The sequence below is a fragment of the Drosophila santomea genome, chromosome 3R, assembly GCF_016746245.2.
Source record: "Drosophila santomea strain STO CAGO 1482 chromosome 3R, Prin_Dsan_1.1, whole genome shotgun sequence".
NCBI classification, from domain to species: domain Eukaryota; kingdom Metazoa; phylum Arthropoda; class Insecta; order Diptera; family Drosophilidae; genus Drosophila; species Drosophila santomea.
In genome coordinates, this window is record NC_053019.2 from 6,351,702 (window position 1) to 6,375,104 (window position 23,403).

The following is a 23,403-nucleotide window of genomic DNA, read 5'->3' on the forward strand; positions in this document are numbered from 1 at the left end:
TTTTCGGTTTCGTGCGTTTTTCAACACTGTTCGGGCGTTTTAGAACTCTGTTTTCTGCCCGCTTACGAACTCTGTTAGTGACTAGCTGTCACTAACGCGCCACCTGCAGCAGCGCTGTTAAGGGACAGCGTTTACTAGCAGGCCATGGAGCTTAGTAATAAATCCTAAAAATTATTCGTGGTATATGCTTAAATTATATTGGTCTGCTGTTATCAAAAGCATTAAATTTTTCTGAACTGTGTTTTGTCCTGTCTATGTTTTTATTTCTTTAACATTCGATCGGAAGAAAATACTTTTCGTTGATGTATAAATAAAGGAATTTTTAAAAATTATTACTAATTCATTGTAAAAAGCTTCTTCTCCTCATGTAACCATGCATAATCGTTTCCTTGAACCGTGATATGGACAGACCCTGAAAACCCAACCTAAAACTCAAGTTAAATTAAATATTGCCCGACACACTTAAATTTCGTAATTGCAAGCAGTGTGCTGCTTGAACTGCTTACCGAGTTGGCGGGCTGTTCAAAATATGCAGACAAATCTGCTAAGTAATCATAGGTAAAGTTATAAAAATACTTGGAATAGATTGCATATGAAAATTAAAATATTAGAAATACATCTTGCCGTTGTATTATTTTTTTAAATAATTAATAATATATTATTTTAATTAGCGTTTATTTTTACTTTGCAATTTTCTTTTTGTTTCGATTTTATATCATTATTGTATTTATAGTTTTACTTTTTTTTTGTAAAAATAAAATTCCGTGTTGAAAGCCAATAAAATTTTGCCGTTCTGCGAATAGTCTACTAAGGACAGAAAGCGAAACTTTTTTAGAGCCGAAACAATATTAAATAGTTGAAAACGAAGTTTTCCATAAATACTTCTGGTTGATTTAGAAACTTGACTTGAAAAACTTCCATTTCCATTGAAACAGGAGACATTTGGTTTTAAAAATGTATTTAGTTTATTTTAAAGTTTCCTTCGTTTTTCTAATATTTATTTTCTCTTTTTTTCATGTGTTTGTTTTTGGAAAGAAAGAAAAGTACCTAACAAGTGTGTTCTCTTATAAAAATTAAACGTACAATTATACATTGGTTTGGGATTGTTGTGGTTCTCCTTCGTTTATTTATTGGTTTTATACAATTGTATGATTTGCATTTGTTTGTTGCTATTATCTATCGTTTAGTTAAATATATAACTCCTAGGCGAGAGTTTAAATAATTATTTATGTACTTGTAGTTGACTCTGTTAAGTGGTTGGTTGTTTGTTTTGTGGGATGATTTGGCTTCTATGAATAAACTGCTATTGGGCCCATGTGTGTGTTTACAGTTTAAATTTTATAACAATAACAAATTATGATACATAGTTATAGCTTTAATAATATTATAATTAAAAATCAATCGATAAATCCAAGCAAATGAAACAAATGTCAGAAGAGGATTCTGTTGCATGCGTCAATAAAACAGGAAGGGCGAATTAGGAGCGAACCAAAGGCATCTTGTTGGTGCCCAGGAGTTGTGTCCTCTTCATCTGCTCCATATGAATTTGAAATGTCTTCGATATTTTTTTACAATTTGAAATTGATTTTCTTTTTATTGTTTTTTTTTTGTTTAATGTTGATTGGCTTTACAACTATTTTGTTTTTTAATTTAAAATTATATGTGTGTGTTTGTGTTATTTCTACTAATTTACAGACAGTTCTAGCCCAAAAAGTTCTTTGATAAGTGGGAAGTATTCGCATTTTTGTGTGTGTTATTCAATCGTTTAAATAGTATTCCTGATTTTTTTGCTTTGTTTAAAGGCTAAAATTAAAATTTGCTTATAAAATGTGGCTCTTCTTGCTACGACTTCTCCCCATTTCTCTCGTGAGGCTGAGTTTTTGTAAAGTAGATTTTGTGTTTTCGTTTTGTTTCTCTTAAATTAGTTTGGGTTATAAATTTAAATGTATATATTTTTAAGCTTAAAATTTTACACACAACTTAGTTTCATTAAGTTTTGCTGATTCGCTTTTTTTGTGTTTTGTTTTTGGATTTTTTGTTGTTTGTGGTATTTGCAATCAAATAATTTAATAAATTGTAATTTGCTGGCTTTGTTTTTGTTTGCCATTTGTATATAATTTTAAATTATAAACACCCCCAGAATCCCAATTTTGTAGACATATGTGTGTATGTGTGTGTGATTGTGTTTCGTGGACGTCTCCTCTTAGGGTCCATAGGCATCCGAACCGAAGTCGAACAGCCGATCGATGCCCTCGTTCGCGTTCAGCGCATACGGATAGTCGTTGTCGTCCGGCGGGTTGATGGACACAAAGGCAATATCGTTGCTGAAGTCTGTAAATAAGAATGAAACACATTACTGGATGTTCAGGCCATTTTCTGGTGCTTTGGGCTGGGCTGCAGATGAGTTTACATGGGGTTATAGGCGATTTCATCTGTACAGTACAGCCATAGAAAAGGAGAGAGCTGATAGAGCGAGATATGTTGTGGATGCATGTTTGAAATTCACGCCAGAGCTGAATCTCATGGTGCTACAGAATTTCAATTTCAAAATGAACAATTGGCCCTGGAGCGGTCAGTGTTGTCAGTGCAGACCCACGAGAATTCAGTTCCAAAATGAATTTGACACGAGGACGATTGCTGACGAGGCGGCGGGTTTGTTGTCGATATATACATATATACATTTATGCACAATTATTTTATTAGTAAATGGTTAATGGTTACCAGTTCGATGTTAGCACAGTGTGAAAGTAAAAGTTGTGGATAAAACACAATGATGTTTTGTTATAAATGTTTTAAAGGGTTGGGCAATCTGGTTTTTGTAAATTTTTTTAATATATTTATTTAAGGTTTGAGTGCAAAAAAAACCACGTTCACTTCAATTTAGCTGTCTCTCCTTTTAAAAGAATTTTGTTTAGCTCTTTTTTTTTGTAAATGAATAAGGGATAAAACGAAAAAGAATATAAAATCAAACTGTCAATTTTGAACTGATTCTCGTTGGCCGAAAGGTTGTGAAAAATTAAACAAATTGAAAATTTGGGAATAAGTATACGTTTTTAGTACCCAACCCATGATTTCGCTTTATGTTGCTTTGAGGATTTCGCGCTTAGCAAGAACTCAGACTGTGATGCGGCTTTTAAGTACACGCAGGTCACAGAGAAAGTTCTTGACAAGTGCGCCTCATTGTCCTCAGTGACAGCTACAGACGGATGCTGAATGGATGGATCATGAATGAATGAGCGGCGAGCGATAGCAGGCATGATCGGTGTAAGATATTTACACATGTTGCAATGTTCTAAACACTATCATAATTTCATTTTTGTGTACCTTTGCCAATACATTAGAACTATTACTTTAAGCGCTTAGAGCAAAGGACAAATAAGGTGCTCAAGTTACTTACAGTCCGAGCCAATGTCGTTGAAGAGAGCATCGAGACCCTGCAGCGTGACATTGCTGCTGTTGCTGTTGGCATCGCAGTCGGCAACGCTGGGCGGCAGGCTGTTGCGGCCATGGCTGAAAGACTGATGGGGATCAGCGTTGGCGCCAGCGCCAGCGATGCTTTCATAGCCGCCGTCACCGCCGCTGCTGCAGTTGTTGTTGTTGCTCTCCGCGACGGCAGCGAATTGCATTTGCAGCGAGCTTGCTGCGGCCGATCGCGATGTGGCAGCTGCCGCATCTGCCGCTGCAGATGTTGTGGTTGCGTCTTCCATTGCACAATTATACATGGGCACATCGCTGCGGCGCTGACTGCTGCCGTAGCCTATTGTGTGTGGCTGGGATTTGCTGTTGCTGCTGCTATGGTTGCTATGATTGCTGTGGTTGCTGTTGTTATGACTATTAAGCGTAGTGGTTGCTGTTGTTGCGCTGCCTGCGGCAATTGCTGCGGCTGCTGCCGCCCGCCGCCGCTTGGTAGGCGTTGGGGGCGAGGATTCTGTTAAGCTGCTGAACAGCTCCTGGATGGAGGGCTGCTGATGCTGCTGGAACTGATGGGTCCGGACCACAGGATTCGTCAGTGTCGGAACCAACTGGTTTAGCTCCGCGTCCACATCGTCCTCCTCCTGCTGCTGCAGCAACTGTTGCTGCTGCTGCTGCTGGTTCAGATTATGATGCTGGGCCATCGCAATATCACAAATGTTATTATATTCAGGCTGGGACTGCTTGGCGGCTTCCTCGATCGATTTGCTGAGGTTGCGAGCCGAGCGGTAGGGCGTTTGAACTGTAATAAGAAGCGAATAAATAAATAACTTTATTCGTAAATAGTAGTAATAGTTGGCAATCAAAACTAACTATTGACTATAAGCAGATAGTAAATAAGAAGGTGCGACTATTCTTTCAATTAAACCATGATTGGCATTTAACTCACCTAATCCCTTGGTACTCATGGCATCGATATTGTTGAAGAGCGGATCGTTAAGTCGCTGGTTTGTCAACGGATGCAGTCGTGTGGAGGTGGCCGTTCGGACGCATCCTGCTCCGGGTGCTCCAACGTAGCCGGTGCCCGCCGCAATCGGCGAATTTTCCGGCGAGGTGTCATGGCAGAGGAAGACGTTGATCTCCCCGCTGTTCTCCGCCTTCACGTAAATCTCGCGCGGCAATTTTGTGTTGGGCAGCTGAGAAAAAAACACAAACGATACCAGATTACTAACCAAATTCCAAATGTAGGTACGTATACACAATAATTAAATACCGATAAATGGCAAACGGGGAACTAACGTTCAAGTTGAAGGAGAGCGGTTGAAATTTTTGAGCGGTCGCCGACCGCTCGGCAGCAAAAGAGAAACACAAATGAAGCGAGCCTCAGAATGAGCAGCGTTTTTTTGCCGCACGCGTATTTTTAGAAATGATATTTTGCTTTTCGGTGTTTCGCGCCCCCTGTCTTCTTTTATTTTTATTTAATTTTTGAATAGCCGCCTTTTGTGTTCTTGTTATTTCGGCAATCAGTTATTGGCGTTCGCAGAGGGCTTGTAACATATGCAAACTTTGGCAGTTTTTTATGGCAAACGAGGATTTCTGGAGGTTTAACTATATGACGAAATCCACGAGCACCAATGCTCCCTTCTGCACAGAAAATAGTGCGAGCGCAAGTTCGTTTAACAGTTCAAGGCGAGCGGATACATTAGGCATTGGTATATTTTTATAAATAGTGCGGCATCTAGGAAGACCGAGCAGCAGCAACGGCGGTTGGAGAACTCTGGTGGACGAGGCCACAAATTTACTTGATATCAAAAAAAAGGTGGCTAGAAGGGAAGGCGAGCTGGGCGGGATTCCATTTCGCCTGTCGTGTCTGCCGCTGCGATGGGCAGACCGTCTATAAATAAGCGCCACGTTTAATGGCATGCAGACGCTAAGAAGAAGCACCAATGACTAAAAAAAAAGCAGAGAAAAGCTGGGAAAAGCTCTGACGTAGACATCGTATGTATGTATGTAAGTCAATCGTCGAAAAGTGTTACTATTGCTGTTGAATTAATATCGCTAACAATCCTCATAAGTAGCACATTTTGAAAAACTTTACTTCCAGTTGCCAAGTAATCAACACCCTTTGGTGGCATTTACCAGCAAAGTCACTAATCACGGTTTATCTTTCACCTCTGGTTGCCTCAAATCGAATACTCACCACAAGCTTAGCCTCTGGCGGCGCCTTGATCACGATGACGATCTGATCTTTGAAGAGATCCACGTTGAGCAGGTCGTTCTGCGTGACGTAGGCCATGCCGCCGGAGTTCTCCACCTCCTGGGAGATCTCAGCCAGGTTCTCGCGCATCAGGTCGATGGCCATGTTCAGCTCGTTCTCCTGTTGTTCCAGCCGCACCGAATCCGCTTCGATGCGACGCGATCGCTCCTGGCTGACCATTGACTGCCCGCAGCGCCACTGTATGTTGTTCTTTGACTTCTTCTCCAAGATATTGATGCCTTCCAGAACATTGGTTATGTCGTAGATGCGTCGCTTCTGGACGTGCAACCGATTGGAGGCCTCGTTCAGATCCACCACGCCATCCGGTGACTCCTGCAGCAGGTCCACAAACTTTTTGGTCAGTATTCCCAGCGAGGTGTCCGCCCGATTTCGATCTCCGCTCGAAGAACTGCTAGCCACCGACGCGGCCAACTGTTGCTGGGGCGTCGACAGTGCAAAGGGGTGATGCGATGCTGGCTTGGCCACCCGCTCCACCACATCCTCGTCCAGCTCGGCATCCGCATCATGGTGCAGCTGATGGTGGCTGTGCCGGAGCTGCTGGGGCGTGCTGCTGGGCGTGTGCTTCTGATACACCGTCTGATGGTGGGCGCTCTGCTTGGCCTGTTTCTTCGGGTGGATCTCGTCGCTGACGGCGTGTGGACGACGTTTGACCTGAAATTTAAAGTATGAAAAAGAGTTATTTACCGAAACCAATTTCATAACATTATTTTGATATATATTTTCCTTAGTTTATTATCAATTATCTTCCGTTATTAATGTTTTATTAGCAACAGATCTCATAGAACACCAACTGACCTTGTAATAATTTGTGATATCGTTAGATTTGCCGATCGCCTTGCGTTGCTGCTGATTTTGATGGTGGTGCTGCTGCTGCGTGTGGCCCGTCGTTGCCGCCGCTGCTGTTGCCACTGCCCCCGTGTTGTGCCCCTTGTCCAGACTGATGTAGACATGATCCCGCAGGTGGGCTGCCACGCCGCCGTTGCTGTTGCTGTCGCTGCTGCTCAAGCCGTGATCGTAGTCCAAGTCGAGGGCCTCGTTCTTGATCACAATGTTATTGTTGTTGTTGATGCTGGTGGTGCCGCCGTGCAGGTCGTAGTTGAGTCTGCGGGCCACCATCGTGTGGCCGGTTGTCCCGCCCCCGCCATAGTGTTGTTGGTGCTGCTGGTGTCGCTGGTTGTTGCTGCTGGTGGTGGTGTGGCTACTGCTGCTGTTGCTGTTGTTGATGGGGGCAACATTCACAAAGAACTTGGACATTTCGGTGCCGGTTCTTCCGTGATTCCTCGGCGATTCACCGCCTGACTCTTACTCTCGCTCTCTCTCTGTCTCTCTCTCTCTCTCTCTCTCTTTGCTCCGCGTATATATATTCGGTATATATTCTATATATATGCCGATTCTGTTGGGTTCGCCTCAGTCGGCAATCGCTGGCAGTATATTACAGCATACTTTTAAGCAGTGCCTTCGAAAAGTTGCCACCCCGTCGGAATTTCCAGCGCTCGCGTCGGTTTACTTATTGTACTGCCTGTTTCTGTTTATCGCTTTCTAACTTCTCTCTCGCTGCTTGCTGCTTGCGCTTATCAACTAAATTAGCACCTAGGGATTCTTCACATCTGCAAAAGAACAAACAAAAAATACAAATATTAAATGCGGTCTGTATGAGTGTGTAAGTGATTTATTTAAAGCTAGATTGACCTGCTTTTCTCGATATTTTATGCATTTGGCACATTAAACTTTTGATCTGTCTCTTACTCTTGTCCAGTCGGGCGAAACAACAAATTAAAATGCGCAACTGACCAGCGGACGGGCGAATGTTTGTATGTGGTAATGCAAATGTATACGAATCGAAAGGTAATGGCGAAAGAAAAAAGTTTCGCGACTATAGTAAAAGGAGGGCTAAAAAGGAGAGTAGCAAAGCGCAAAACCGGTCAATAACGAGAGACTTTTCGACGTATTTTTTCTGGCCAAAAACCACATAAGCAACACCTATGATAACAGAGAGTCATATACTGCAATCGACTGATAAACTTTTCGCTTCAGAAATACATAATTAGCTTCACTTTTGTAAGATTGTGACAGGTAAACATACGTTTGCTTTTAGATACACAAATTAAAATAGTTGTTTCCAGAGAAGTGTTTACTCAATACTACACTATACTATAACAAACTATGCTACAAATAATATATATTTATCTGCTTGAAAAATCAGTCTTCAACAGTTTTGAAAGGCAACTAACCACATAAAATCAGATGATAAGCAAAAATGTGAAATACAGGAACTTAAAAATAAAAAAATGTTTAAGAAAAAAATGCCAAGCTCGACCGAACCGGATTTAAGTGTTAGAAGAAGGGAAACGGGGAAACTGTCCGCTCTGAAGCATGCCGAAACTATTTCTGATGCCAAGAAGAAGACGCGCTTAGGTTCGCGCACAAAATGTCAATAAACTCGGCATAAAATATTAAACAATCAATATGTGTGTGGAAGAATCACCAGAGAGAGGCAACAAACGCAAAAGAGAAGCCAAAAGATTGGAACGAGAAAAACCATCAGGTAAAGAAGAAAATAACGTTATAGCCGTGCTTGGCTTTGACCGCTTTTGGCACAATGCCAGAATAAGCACCGAAAGAAATTGGTATGCGGCATACAACCAGATATAGTCTGGATATTAAAATATAATTTTGTTAAATGTAATACGAAATTTCTTTCGCAATGTCATACATATTTTACAAATTTTCAATTTATACGATAGAATTCCACTATATAAGTGTACAACAGTTTTTCGCAGTGTTTGCTACCTGTCACCTCTTGTTCCCCAAGCCTGACTCAAAGTTCATTAGGGGAATTCTGGCCCCATTCGCAGCTAAAGCGAGCATGAATGGAAGACGACAACAACAAATTAAAAAGCTCAAATGAGCGTAAGTAAAAAAGAATAAAATAAGAAGAGGGCAGGTAAGAACGGCAATTAGCGCTGCTCGCCCTGCATGCAATGTTAATTTGCATAACAGAAACTTTTAGCCAAACAGCCGACGAGATTGAGTTTAGCAAAATATTTAGAAACACAACTCCGCGAGCTGATAATTATTTCCAAAGTGACAAGAAAAAACCCACAGAATGATAAGGTAAAGTGAGCCAGAGACCGCTAAAATATCGCATGGAATTTGCTGAAACTTGCAAGAAAATGGAATGACAAACGCGCCAGGTAGGCAGACCATCGAAATTGACATTGCACAGTGGCCTTGGCGCTCGCAAACCGCCTTTCAAATTTCACCCAGATGAAGGCAACTAAAATTTATTATTTCTCTAAGAGTAGGAATATACATATGTACATATATATGTATGTATGTACGTACGTTGGAAATCTAGGTGATATATATTTCATAATGTTAAAACCATTATATGTACATAAACAATAAATAGATCTCAACCCATGCTCCCTCTCTCTTTCCCTCCATATCGCTATCTCTCTTCCACTCAATTGCAGTCGCGTTGGCGGCAACTTAATACCCCACCACAACTTTTTTCGCAACCATTTGTACATTGGCCAAAAGCTTTGCAGTGATTCTTCGAGCGTGTGTTAATGTGTTTATGTGTGTTTAAGCTAAAAAAAACGGTATCTGCTTACAGACGAATGAGCTCAGGTAATTCAACTCCTATACATGGAAATCGTATACTCTCTCTCTCTTTCTCCCTGCCAAAGAAATGCTAAAATCATGTGGGCCAGACAAAAGACGCATGTGTAGAGGGGGAGACGGGGGGGAGGTACCGAAAAACCAGGTAGGTCTCGCCGATTGAAATTTCCAATTTAAATTTCTTTTGATCGGCACGCAAAATGCGAACAAGTAGCTCGAAATATTTTGCATCTAAAATTACAGTGAAACGTATAAAATTACCCAAACAACACAATTTAGCAAGAAAAAACGGGGAGGCGGGCTCGCAAGCCTTGAGATCATACAAATAAAATGCAGAAATATTATATAAGATCAAGCCATACTCTTTTAAGGTCACATAATTTATAGGTCTTCTTCAAATGTATGTGATATGATGACTATTAAGGCCCTTAACTTGCATTTTTACATTACATTTTATTATTATAGAGGGGTTACAAAGAGGACTCCTCTATCTTATCAACAGTGGGAGATTGCTTCAAGGTATGACACAAACAACGTTTTTGCTTAATGGATATTTGTACATGTACAAGTAGTTATTAATGAATTCAATTATGACTTGGTGATAACTATTTATTTAAGAAAACTTATTAGACATTTCAAATTTCTCCAAACAATAGCCAAACAAACCCAACATTGTACATACATATATCAAAGATAATACATCTTATCTGTATAATAACAACTTCTAAGTGCACTTGTCAGTCATCTCTGCATACATTTATCTAGCAGCAGAAAACGAAGCACAAGGCGAAGCGAACAGAGAAAAGTAACATTATGCAAACAGGGAAATGAACATGAAAATACGAAGCGGTGAGTGGAAAATCGTGGAAAATGTGGCCTACACGGCAAAGGAATAACAAGTTTTTCTTTATTTTTTTTATTGTTCCCTCTCGCTCTTTCCCTATCTGTACGTTTTTCAATCGGCATTGGCGCAACAGAGCGGAGCTACAATAAAACCTAGAATAGCTTTTCTTTGCTTTGCTTTTGCTTTGCCGTACAACATTTGTATTACTGATAAAGAAAAGGCTAGAAAATAAAACGTACACATTATGTAGTGGCCAAGTAAATAATTCCGTTGGGGGTTTTCAGTGGGTGGGGAGGGGTGTTTGAAGGGGGAGGGAGGAGCAGCCAAGCGACTCAGAGCACGCAATGCGACTTTTGATAGCGCTGCCTCTTTTCCTCTGTTCCCATTCCACTCCTCCGTTCACCGTGTTGATTTCGATTAAGTATAAAACAAAAACCGGCCGCCAGGTGGAGAAAAGAATGTTAAATGAACGGGTCTTTACATTTTATAATTCAAATGAAATGCATCTTTACCCGAATAATAAATAAGTCTAATTTCACGTATTAATAAAATATTAGCTAAATTAATAACTGCTCTGCAAATTTCCTGTAAAATCCCGATTCGAATGCACTTAATGACTGGCATTTAACTTGCAGGCATAACTGTATTTCTCCGGCATGCCAATTTACCGTTATTAATTATGAAGATCATGCATTTACATGGCTATTAATTATGAACGTTGTTATGTATGCACACACACACACACACACACTAGCAAAGGCTCAAACACACGCAACACACAGGCATGCACACTGACACCCACACAGATACCAAGAGCTAATAAAAAGTTTCGCTTTCTTTTTGCACATCATTTTGCATGCGCAGTAAAAAGGCAGGGACAAGTGAAATAAATACAAATAAATACTGTGCGAGTGTGCAAGGTGTTTAGCAACAACAATTGCAATACAAGGAAAAAAGTGAATCAAAAGCCAGAAAAAGAGGAAGAACACGAATTTTGTGTATTAAGCGGCAGGCAAGAGAGTGAGAAAGAGAGCGTCTGCCAGAGTGTGCGTGTGCGGGATGGGATGCTGCTAGGGAAAAGAAAGGGGGAGAGAGTAAAAGCCGGCCTGAATCCGAATAACAGCTGTTACTCACAGACAGAATCCACATGGAACTTCTCTCCTCGTCTTGTTGTTGTTGGCCGAAAAAAAGTCCACATGGATGCTTTTTTTCTAGCCGGTTTTATTTTTTCTATTAACTTAATTTCTTTTGACCAATTACACTTGGCGCGTTTCTTATGAACCTCCAGGCTCAAGACACAGAAGGCATCCACTTAATTGCACACTTACAGAAATAAAATATAGTATTATAAAATAAAAGGGCCGTAAGCCTCGCCTTGGCTTTTTTCGTTTGAGAAAGCCAAAAATCTTTGGCAACTGGCAGAGTCGAGAAAAAGAGAACGAGCGAAAGAGAAGGCGGCTTTTTGTCCAGGGAGAGGAGCAAAAAATGCGTCGCAAAATATTTCGCCCACAGAAAACTGCAAACAAAAAGAAAACCCGGGAAAGGGAAAAGTATCGCGTGGGTGTGGAAATTCAATGCCGGCAAGGCAAGGAGAATTTCTGGGAAGTCCCCTGCTCATTTCACACGCCAAAATACATACAAAATGTATATAACTCCATTTCGCCTGTCCATTTAGGCGATGACGCATTTAGAGCCAATCGAATATTGTGTACTCAAAACGCCTGATAACAGGGGCCACATATCATGTACACACACTATGTGTATGTGGTGCAGTCGTTAAGTACATGTACAGATTAAAGCGGGGAACTGTTGATGCAATTAGTCCGACGAAAGTGTTAGAAATAACAGTCAAAAAACAAGGGCCCATTAAATTTGGAATAGCATCTAAATAAGTCAACTGACCGGCGATTTTGAAACATTAATGTGTGACCAAGTATATAAGAAACATATTATTTAATTATTACATGAATCAATTATATCTGTGAGTGAAATTTATATAATTTAAGGGAACAAATCTATCCACTGTTTCCACGTCAACACATAAAACTTCACTTAGTTTCACTGAGCTGGACTACTCTTTTAGTTTTACTTGAATGTATTTATGTATTATGTATTTATGTCTTAATCTTCAAAGTTAAACCACGAGTTCTCCAAACTGTTACCTGCACTGTTGTTTTAACATCTAATAAAATGTTAATCTGGGGGCGCCATAAAGAAACGGCCGCCGACTTTGGGCAAACAGAAATAAAAACTGATGGACTCCGAATTTTCGATTCGTTATCTCTGAAAATTGGAGCGTTGGAGGATTGAATGAGTGAGCGAATGACTGCTATTCACCGTATCAGTTTTGGAGGTTATTAGAGGGCTTAGCCCAAAAATTGAATGATTAATTGATCATCATCGGTGAGGTGGAAACTCCCTCCCTTGGTTCTTTTTCTTGTTTGAATACGCACCTAAAATGGAATTTTTGTCGGTTTTTACTTGCTTTCTATATATCACACGGAACCACAACAAATTACTCTGCTTTTTTTTCACCGCCGCCTGCTTCTTCTTGTTCTTTTTGAATATCACACACGTTTCATATTTGCAAATTTTTCGTTTTTTGCAGGCGTTTTGCCTTTTCCGTCGGTTACTTTTTGTATTCCACGTATAATGTGCTGCTGCTTCTTACTCTTTTGACTCAGTCTGCGTGTGTATGTGTGTGTGTTTGTGTGTGCGAGTACGTCGGTGTGTGTGGGAACTTTTAACTTTACTACGCGACGTTTTCGATTCTCTTCTTTATTCTCTATATATTCTACGATTCTGTGCGTGACGTCAGCAGTTCGAGCATTTGTTGTAGATATCACATAATTGTTACACGCCCGCACTTTTCTTGTATTTTATTCTTGACTTTTCAGCGCATTTGCTATTGCTACTCAGCGATTGGGAGCTTTTACTTGCAGTGGCAGTCTTTTGCGGCTTTTCGGTTTTCCCCTCAGTTTTCCATTTTCACATTTTTGCGGACTGGCGACGAAAAGCGAACTGAACTTGGGCCACAAAGTGTGTTGTGCCGTGTCTTTTTTGGAGTCGCCGTCGCCGGCAAAACGCAATCCACACGCGGAGAAAGAGAATCGGAGAGAGAGAGAGAGAGAGAGAGCGGGATAGAGAGATTGAATTGTCTTACGTCAGACGGAGAAAACGTAAGCGCCGTCGAAATGGCACATTTAATAGCGGCCACTTGTGCTTAATTATTGTATTAAACCGCATTAACTTATTAATACCTCAGTCTTGTACTCTTTTCAGTTAGATTTTTTATTATATTTTCAGATTTTTCCGTCGATTTTCCCCTCGTAACGTGTTTTCTGCTCGCACATGTGTGTGGGGGCGGCAGCGGCAACAGCAGCGTCACGACGCGACAACAACACTGAACGCGGCGAATCGACGGAACAAGCTATGAGCCACAAACCTGCGGCGTCTCTTGTAGCGGCGAATTCAAGGCGTCAGCAGCTGAGCGTTCGCGACACGAGAGAGTGTGAGAGAGTGGATCGTGAATTGAGGGGAGAAAAACTGATCAAACGATAGCTATTCGATAGTACGAGAGTATGTCAAATCAAAAAGGAACTAATATTTTGTGTAATTCAAATATTGCTATGAATAAATACATATGATTATTTTTATTAAAAATGTTAAATTTGAGTACCTTATTATTAGGTTCGTTCATTCATTTATGTTATAAACAAATTTGGAGTAATTTTAAATGCCCATTAAGCCTATTAGTCACATACTTCTTTGACTTATAAAACTGTATTATTATTATGTTATCTTTTCATTACACCTATTCTTAAATTTTTTTTAAATTTTTATTTTATATTATTTATATTCGGTTGACATGAAAACTAAGGCTTGGAACTGAGAGAGGCCCGCTGCTAATTGCAGCGAATTAGCGGCAACAGCTGAGCACGAGAGAGAAAGAGTGAGCGGAAGGGGGCGGAAAGCGAAAGCGCAAGAGGGTGGAATCTGAGTGGCGCCTCTTCCTATTCTCCCCATGTGGCATGTGGAAGCCAGACTCGAATGTTCGGTGAGAGCGGCTTTTGCTTTTTGCTCCATACCTTCTTGCTCTCTTCGGCTTGCCGGCTACAAATCGGCTAAAAATCGCTCAGACGGAAGTGGCGATGTCGCTGTTACCGCACCCACATCGGCAGCGACGCTGACAGAGGCGGTGGCAGAAAACCTTTTCCTTCCCCCTCTCCCATCCTCTTCCCATCTTCCTTATCTTTATCAGTTGTGTGCCAAGTGTTGCATTGCGTTGCAGTGACGACACATTGTTGTAGTTGCAGCAGCGCTGCAGCGTTGCCGATTTTCAGAGCCCCATCATCAAGGGGTTGATTTTTTAAGGCCGGAAATAGCCATTAAATGGGTCTATCGCATAACTCGACATGTCGCACACGAATCTATTAATTTTTACGAAAATCATGAAAATTATGCCTGAGATTATAAGCAAGTACGTACGTTCATATCATTTATACACCACGTAAATATACTTTAATTTGTAATACATTTATTATTTTTTTTAAAATTTGTATACAAAAACTGAAAAGTAAAAGAGTAAAAGCGCACTAAATTCACCTATGTATTTGCTCAGCCTCTGAACTGTTTAAAGAAACCTGTTCAAACATTTAGCTTTCCTTTCTTATATTATTTGTTTTTGCCAAAATGCTATTTAAGCACTATAATCGAAAACATTTTGTACCAACAAAACTCATTCATTCTGGAATAATGTGAAGTTTGTACTGATAAATTACCCGAAATTGCTCCCTCGCTACTTTTTTAAACGGCAATCTGAATAAATATTTAAAACTCATGCCCGCTACCATTTGCATTCCTGGTTTTGTGTGCACAAATTTATCTCGCAAATCAGTACAACTTGCCAGTCGATCCGATCTGCGCAGTGTTTCTCATACCCAGAAACTGAGATACATCCCCCCACCACCACACGAGCTCAGAAATGTAATCTCCTTTCCAGTTTTCTATTTCTATTAACTTTTTGGGCAGTATTTGGGATTCATTTTTTGTGGATGCGAGGCTGTTATCCTTTGCGTTTCTTGGGTGGGATGGGGTGGTTTGGCGAGGACCCTCACAGATCCGTGAGTGTGATTTTTTCGCATTTCCCATAAGCCAGGCCGGCAGACAAGAAGAAGTAGATGAAGGGGAAGAGGGGCGAGAATCACCCCTCATGGACGCAGAAAGAGAGGAACTTTGGCCCCTGCCTCTCCCTCTGCCCCTTCCCATCCCTTGCCCATCATATGCAATTAGAGTATCTCTATGCTTGATTTTTTTCAACCATTTTCTGCAAGATGTTTTTTTTTTTTGCTTGCCAGATAGAAGAGAGCAAGCGGGAACTTCCCACGATCCTTGGGTGGACTTTTGTACTTTGGAAGACATTTTATGTGCGCAGTGTCATAAATACTTTTAATTAACTGGAAATGCGTGTGCGAGTGCCTGTCTTCTTTTTTTCTGCTATTCTGCTTTTCTGTTTTTGTGTTGCTTTGTGTGCCTGCCAGTCGCTCGTGAGTATCTGTGTATCCGTTTCTGCCCATTCCAGATACCCGAAAGCGGGGCGTGAGTTTTCAGAGGCGTATTTACCATAATTTGCTTGATTTTTTCCCGTATGTATGTCCGTATGTCATATCATAAACTCTTGCGGGTGGGCGAGGCGAGAAGGAGGGAGGGTGCAGACAATGCGGTGAAATAGATATGTGGCTAGCACAAGCGCTGCGTACATATTTGAGCAGATGTTTCTCCTTTTGGACCGGATCAATGAACTCTTAGTCAACAATTCGGCTTTAACACTTGTCGCACTTTTGTAACACGCACGTTTGGTGCGAGTAACTGGGGCAGTGGTAAAAGGCTTTAAATACTTTGATTACGCGGAAAATGAAAACATAGTTAAGGAACAGGTACTTAAATATCACTGTTCTAGAAAGCCTTGGTAATAATAGAGACATTTTCTAAGCAGCTAAATATATTTAAGATAAATAAGGAAAAATACATTTAGAGTATGAAATATGCTATTACATTTACATTTATTATCCTACAAGTCGCAACCCTACGAACGAATTCAAGGGATAATTGCACTCATTTAGTTTCCCTGGAAAGTATGCTACATATTTTTCCATTACTGGAAATCGAGGAAAATTTCAAAGACTGAGAAGGTTGACGCTAAGACACTACTACGCGGTATCATAACGCCCAGAAAATCCATGATTTATATTACTTTCTTTTTATTCATCAAAAGATTCGAAAATTCGACACAGTTTCTGGTTAACTTTAAAAAAAAATTAACAATTTGCCCCTTAGCCATTTATTTTTTCGGTTCATTTCAAGCACAGCATTTCAAGTCTGAGAGCCTGGAAGAGCTGCGCCTGGCATTCATCAGGCTCCTCGACAACCTCGTCACTCGTCGCTCCCTGCAATTCCTTCCTCATCAGCAGAAGCAGAAGCAACCCCTTTGCCTTCAGTGGGGTGCAAAAATCGGATGTGGTACTACAGTACTATGCCCCCACCGCCACCCCCTCTGCCGCACGAAGAGCCAGACATATGGGAAATGAAAGAGAGTTGCCGGCGGAGCAGGGAAGCACAAGAGGAAACCACGACGCCGGCGTGGAATGCAATCAACAGAAAAACTACTTGAGAATCTCCGGCCACGGCGCAATATTCAAATTTGAAAATAAAAGTGAAACAAAAAGGGGGAGGTGCACAGGGTCGACGGAGGGGACCGGGGACGGGCGGTTGGTGGAACGAGACGATGTTGAAGTAGACGTCGACGTCGCCGCCTATTTGACAGAATGTCAGTCAGACTTTCGGAGCCGGCCGGGGTGGCGTTTTTTATTCAGCGGCAGCAACTTTCAAAGTACACTTGGAGGATCTAAAATGTTTACTGACTTTAGTTTTAGGGATCAAGTAGTATCACTTTGTGATCTTAACAAAAAAAATTAACATTTTATGATATAATCATAAGAATTCTATTAAATTCAAGTATACTGCTTGATCTATTGTTATCGATTATTTCCTTACCAACATTTATTTGATTCAAGTCTGAGCTTAAACAAGACTTTATCCACTGTACTGGTTCTTAGATTTTTCTCTTTACCTCAACCGCTGCCTGCAAGGGACATTTATTGAACATCTTGTGTCACATCCTGGATTCTCTACAAAATGGATTGTGCCGTTTTGGAGGAGTTTCTGCACTCCATGAATTTTCCCAGATGGCAGCCCTTACCCATTCTCCTGTTTTTCTTCCCCATTGCGAAGTAGCTTAAATGCTTCGCCGCATGCACTTCCGATTTTACAGAAATTGAAAATAAATTTGATTTTAGGGTAAATTAAATTAAAGACATTGCGTTTGGGCCTTAAATCAGTAAAGTGGAAAGCGTTTGGTTGATGCGATAATGAGTGCTAGTCCAGTTTACTAGAACACTGATAACACTCCTTAAAATGTACAGAAAGTGAATGCAAGGAAGATATTTGTGGTATAGTACCTGGAAATATCTAACCTTAAATCCCAACGTGTCATATATTATTTGTTTTTATTGTATTGAATTAATACACTTTACTGGGTTGGATTAATTTGTGAACAATAACAAACCTTCGTCTATGAGGTAAATATGGGAATGACTTCAAAGTTTTTTTCCACTAATGCCCTCTGTCAGTTGACTCTATTCATACACATGTGCATAGAAATGTACAAAAAGCAAAAACAGTGACTACGAATTACGAATCACATTGCTCAACGATCGACATTGAGACGTGCGACTCCACCAGATACCCTCTTCCCCCTCTGCTACCACTTCCCCAGTAATACTGTAGCCCCATGTGGGGGAAAGAGAGAATACCAAAAGTGGACTACCTGTCCGACCTAACTGTGAGTGCGATTTCTCAACAAACTCACAGATACTCTGCCAACGCACAGAGCGACCAACCGACTTATATGGTTAGGCATTCTCGGTTTTCAGTTTGAGTTTGGGTTCTCGATTCTACCGAACCACGTTCAATGAACTTCCTCTCTCTCTTGATGTCTATCTGTATTCTGCTCTCTAGGCCACAAGACTACTAACAACAGAATGAATTCCTATTTATGTTTAATTATCATTTACATGTAAGTGGAAAAACCAACCGACTGTGGTAAGAAATAAAACCAACTTGCTGGGAAACAAAAGGTTCTTAGCTTGAATTTATTCCAAGTCGATGTTGGTTATAAAAAGCATCTTTATAGAAGTCGAATTTATAATATCCATAAAAGAAAAATATTTGCTTTAAACGTTCGTTTTTTTACTCTTGATATACTTACACAATTGAACAATCTTGTTGTATAATCCAAAGGGTCTTTTTGGCAGCAATTTTGAATTGAATTTTATAAGGTTGTATAATTTAGGTATATACTAATGTAATTACAAAACCATAATTCAAATGTAATAGTAGTGTATAATAAATAAATAAGCGTTACGAATTAAAAGAATTTGGCTTTTGTTAAATAACATAAAAATAGTATGTATAACTTTAAGAACTTGTATTGGGTTTCAAAACAATTTTGAACAAACTTTCAGAATAGAAACACTTAAACAGTAATGAGATTTTGAAGAAAACTTGTTCTTAACACGTGAGATTTTTAATAACAGATAACAAACAGAAAACTTGAAAGAATTTTAAGTATTGCATAGATTCAAGGTAGAAACAGAATTTGGTGTTTGATTTTTTTGGGTTTTATAATATTTTTATGCTTTTATATTACAACCGTGATTTATGCATTTTTGAGTAATATCCTCGGAAACCGAAACATTGGTAGTGATGTTTGCTTGTGGGTTATAACAAAACACAACACTTTGCAAGCGCGCGTATACTTTTTGTATCTTGCAGATACATTATTTTGGGTTCACTTGGGTGAGTTGGGATATTATTTTTAATAATGTTGGCAGCAGCGATAACAAGGCAATAACAAACAACGCGCGTATAACTATGTGCGATCCAGAGATCAGGGAGATCCGCTGATCACTTCCACTTTCTGCTGCGTTCGATTCGTAAATGTTGCGTACTTCTTTCTTGCCACAACAAATTCCGAAAAACCGGGCGAAAAGAAAGAAGCAGAAAGAGAGCAGGCTCTCTGCAAACCGAAACCGAAACCAAAACCGAAACAGGAATGCAATTGCAGGGGATCATGAGTGCGAGTGCTAGTGCCAGTGCCAGGGGAACGGAGAGAGAGAGCTCGTAACGGGGCGCATAAGCAGGAATGCAGCAGGGTAACAAAGCCATAAGGGAGGATAATGCATTCGGATCGGAGAGACCTCTCGGAGAAGAAGGGAACCGGAGTACGGAGAGCTTTTCTCCGAGGTGGCATGGACATCAAACAATAGGCGTCTGGACAGGGATTTCCAGGCCTTTGTTCCCAAATCCTTGATTGACTAAATGACCCAACTACGAAGACCAGCCGAGAAGCAGGAATCATGGATGGCGGCACTTGGAAAAAAAATAACTCCAAAACAGTGCCTTCAAGAAGTCCACATCAACAGTTCGTGCCAGCGATAAGATTGGCAAATATATATTGTATTTCAATTAATATGTAATTCGCTTCAATAAATTATGCTCTGTGCCAAAAAGTGTGTAATAAGGTCTTAGAAGGACATATTTTACTCACAAAATAAATATGATAAATTAAAAAATAACCAGTACTAACAAAAGAGGTGGTTCTCTATCCAAAAGCTTCTTCAAACAGTAATAGATGATAATAATACCATGCATTTCAATTTATAGGTAGATTTCTTTGCATTATTATTTAAACAATCTCTTGAATTTTTCTCCGTGCTAAGAGCACCGAGGGAATCCACAGAGAGAGTGCCCTATCCTACTTACTTACTACCAGTAAAAGTTGTCTGACCTGAAAGAGGCCTCTTCTGGCGATAATGTTGTTGACAGGTGCTAATTGCTTGCCTAGATCTACATAGGTCCATTGAACCCCAGAACGCGAGAACTTAAGAGCCACTACAAGCCAACAGAAGACCAAGACGGCATAACGCTTTTATGGTCATGCAAATCCAACAAAAGAAGTCCAAGTCAACCGGAAGTCAGAGTTGCAGAAGAGGTGAACAAAAATCGGACCAGATTGCTCGATCGGTACTGACTTAATAACAGGGAATGAACAGGACACGTCCCCTTTTCTGATTGCACACAAAAAATAAATTATACAGAGAACGCACTAAAATATTCGCTGACTTCTAAGATTAGCAATCAAAGTTCGGCGATTTTATGTTCAGATTATAAGACTTCAAACATTGAATTACACGTTAAATACTTACTATCTATTATTATGAAAATTATTTAAACAAATGTATATGTAAATGTAACATAATAAAATGTAACAAATTAACAAAAGAAAGGTGCATCTGTTAAGATGAAATAATTCGGTTGATATATTTTAATGGGAACAGACTTTCCGCTAAAATGTAATTATTCTTTCGGTAACAAAATTACAATTTTTATTACATTTGTTAGTCAAATATGACGAAGCTAGCACCGACATAAAAGTGTGAGCAATCAATTTCAAAATATAATTACTTTATGGCTGATTTTGCAATATTGGAAAGCGGGAGAAAGTCGCCGCAGATGTAGTCGGAAGTAAGAAATTGAGACAGGAGATTGAGTTGTCGCTGTCTGGGATCCAATTTTCCCCCAAGTGTTTTTTGGGCGTCCACGTAATTCGCACGGAGAATAGAAGTCACAGCGCTGCGATGCCTGTACTGTACATCCCATAACTGTCAGGTCCTGCAGGATAGTACAGACTGCCCAGGACATTGCACTGCGGAGAGGTGAGCGGAGAGCAGAAGCAGGAGCGGGAACAGGAGCAGGAGCAGGAGCAGGAGCACGAACAAGGAACCATACCAAAACGGGAGAGAGAGAAGAGCTCGTGTTGCACTGAGGGGGTTCGATGAGGTTTGTCAGAGGGTCTGACTGACGTATTGCTGCGATGTATATGCATAAACCATCGAGGAAGGAAAAGGAGAATAGTTTGCAGCTGTCGCTCTACGGCTTTTACTACCGCTGACACACACACAATCAGCAATCACCAATGCAAACCAACCTTCTTAGCGCATGCCACAAACAAGAAAAGGGGAGTTGGCATAGCTGGAAAAAGGGAACGCAGCCAAGGATCTTACAAACATTCCTACAGATGGCAGACGGCCTGGTCTCTCAGGGGTCAGGGCGATTCTTACAGGGCAGCGTCCTCGTCTGAGGATCGTATAAGAACTGTAATAGTGAGGTGTTCTCGAAGATCTGAGAGGACTCCGAGTTGGAAGAACCACGAAGAGTACTGGAACATACCGTCGATCAATTGGTGTCACTCCCGGATCCATTTCGAATACTCAAACATCTGTTGAATAGATGGTACTACATCTATGTTTACCAACTCAAGATACGTTTAGGTGTATTTGAATTAGCTTATTTGTAGCTTATGGTTACAATTTTCCAATAACTTTTCAGTTTTTCAGTGATTGAAAATTGCCGAAAATACTTTTGGATTTCTGGATTTCTTTCCAAGCAGATATTTCCTTTAATAACAAATAATTTAATGGTAGGAGAATTGTGTGTCTGATTATTCAACAGTTCCTTATATATACTTTTGGATTTCTGGATTGTCTGGACCAAGCAGATATTTCCTTTAATAACAAATAATTTATTGGTAGGAGAATTGTGTATCTGTTTATTCAACAGTTTCTAATATATTACTATTACTGCAATTACTTCCACCGGTTGAGTCTTGGATATCCTCACTTTTTAGTATTAAGGAGCGATTGGAGCTGGGATCATTAAACATAGAGACAGGAGAAAGAACGAGGGAAGAGAGATAGAGAGGTGGCTACCTGGCTACCTTTGGACGATCTGATCTGAGAAGATCTGGTCTGGTCTGGGCCGGGACTGGGACTTGGACCTGAATCTGAACCTCAGGCTGAGTCTGAGGTTGCGGCTCAGGCTACACCGGTTTTCAAATTTGGGATATGTTCACCTCACGTTTTCTGCTTTCGTTCATTTCAGCTATTTTAAGTAACAATAACGAGAGGAGCCGCCGGCCAAGGAGTGCGAACGGGACGGGGATACGCGGAGCGGTACGGCAACTAAAGCTGCCGTTGTCTGTTCCGAAACCTTCGGGACAAGTACCAAGTACATTCATAAGAGTAGCGGCGGCCTCAAATGTCCCAGGTTGAGATTCAGGTTCAGGTTGAGGGCACTGAGATAAAAATGTTGGTCTAAAACAAAAAATTAATTTTACACCCGAAACCGAACTAAGACTTTCAAGCGAAGCTTGTTTTATTTGCGATATTTATTAGAGTTTTTCGAGAAATGACCCATAACTCTACTTCTCAATCCGAAAACGTGGTACACGATTTCTCTCAGTGCACGCACAAGATAGGTAGAGGATCTTAGACCGCTCTTTCCACACAAGTTCCTTCTCTCTTTTTCTCTCCGTGTGTGCTGCGCTTTTGTTTTTCCCATTCACGGAATTCCTGGAAATTTGCCGATCACTAAATCTCTTGCGCCTTTTGTTGTTGCGTTTCCTACGAAGCAAAAGCGGAAAACAGGACCAGATCAGGAAAGGACACTGCCCGCAGGAGGGAGAAAGAGTGTGCAATTAGCCTGGAAGGGACAATGGGGGTTTTGGGCTCCAAGTGGATCCCAGGCGTGGGAGCTTCTTCTTCCTCTTCTGTCTCAATAAATAAAGCAATCCCGAACGGAAGTAAGCCAAATCCAAACGAAATCAAATGGTGTGGCAGATGTCCCACAAGAAAAATATAGGCAAAATATGAAGAAGTGGAAATGGAGAAGAACGAGTGGAAAAGAAGCCGAGAAGTAGACAAACAGAAAAGCAAAAGGTAGCGCACACGCACTTTTACACCTGGTTCGCTTTTCTTGCGCAAAGGAGGTGTGGAACCAGAGCAAAAGAGACAGCCCGAAGAAGCACCCTTAAAAGGAAAACCAAAAAAAATAGTAGTAAGTAGCAGTAGTTCGAGCACCCCTTCATGGCAACCGTCTTCCACTACCCACCTCGGTTTCCACCATCCACTTCAGACTGGAATGTAGGAAAGTGGAACGAACCAGGGGTGGAACCTGGGCGAGGGGTGCGCCGTGGGGTGCAGCCTGCAAATGTCGCGCTTTTTGCCTCCTTGATAGGATCTTGTAGGGCAATTACGTATGTCCCGGTTGCAGAGAGGGTTTGCTAAGC

At 40.8% G+C, this 23,403-nt stretch overlaps 1 protein-coding gene across 4 annotated transcripts in view; it reads right to left on the reverse strand.

Annotated features, from left to right (window-relative positions):
• Positions 1–1,092: 1,092 nt before the first annotated feature.
• The window catches only part of LOC120450986 (transcription factor E2f1), a 42,280-nt gene continuing 19,969 nt past the window's right edge, over positions 1,093–23,403 (reverse strand). The window contains exons 1-6 of one of the 4 annotated variants that reach the window (XM_039634289.2): positions 18,484–18,585; positions 6,485–7,296; positions 5,612–6,340; positions 4,361–4,607; positions 3,398–4,213; positions 1,093–2,331 (exon numbers count right to left, since the gene is read on the reverse strand). In XM_039634289.2, coding sequence (XP_039490223.1) covers positions 2,204–2,331; positions 3,398–4,213; positions 4,361–4,607; positions 5,612–6,340; positions 6,485–6,943 — 2,379 coding nt within the window. In that variant the 5' untranslated portion in view covers positions 6,944–7,296; positions 18,484–18,585 and the 3' untranslated portion in view covers positions 1,093–2,203. Of the gene's footprint in view, positions 2,332–3,397; positions 4,214–4,360; positions 4,608–5,611; positions 6,341–6,484; positions 7,297–12,610; positions 13,553–18,483; positions 18,586–23,403 lie in introns of those variants that run through there. The other 3 variants (XM_039634290.2, XM_039634288.2, XM_039634287.2) reach the window with 3 other exon arrangements.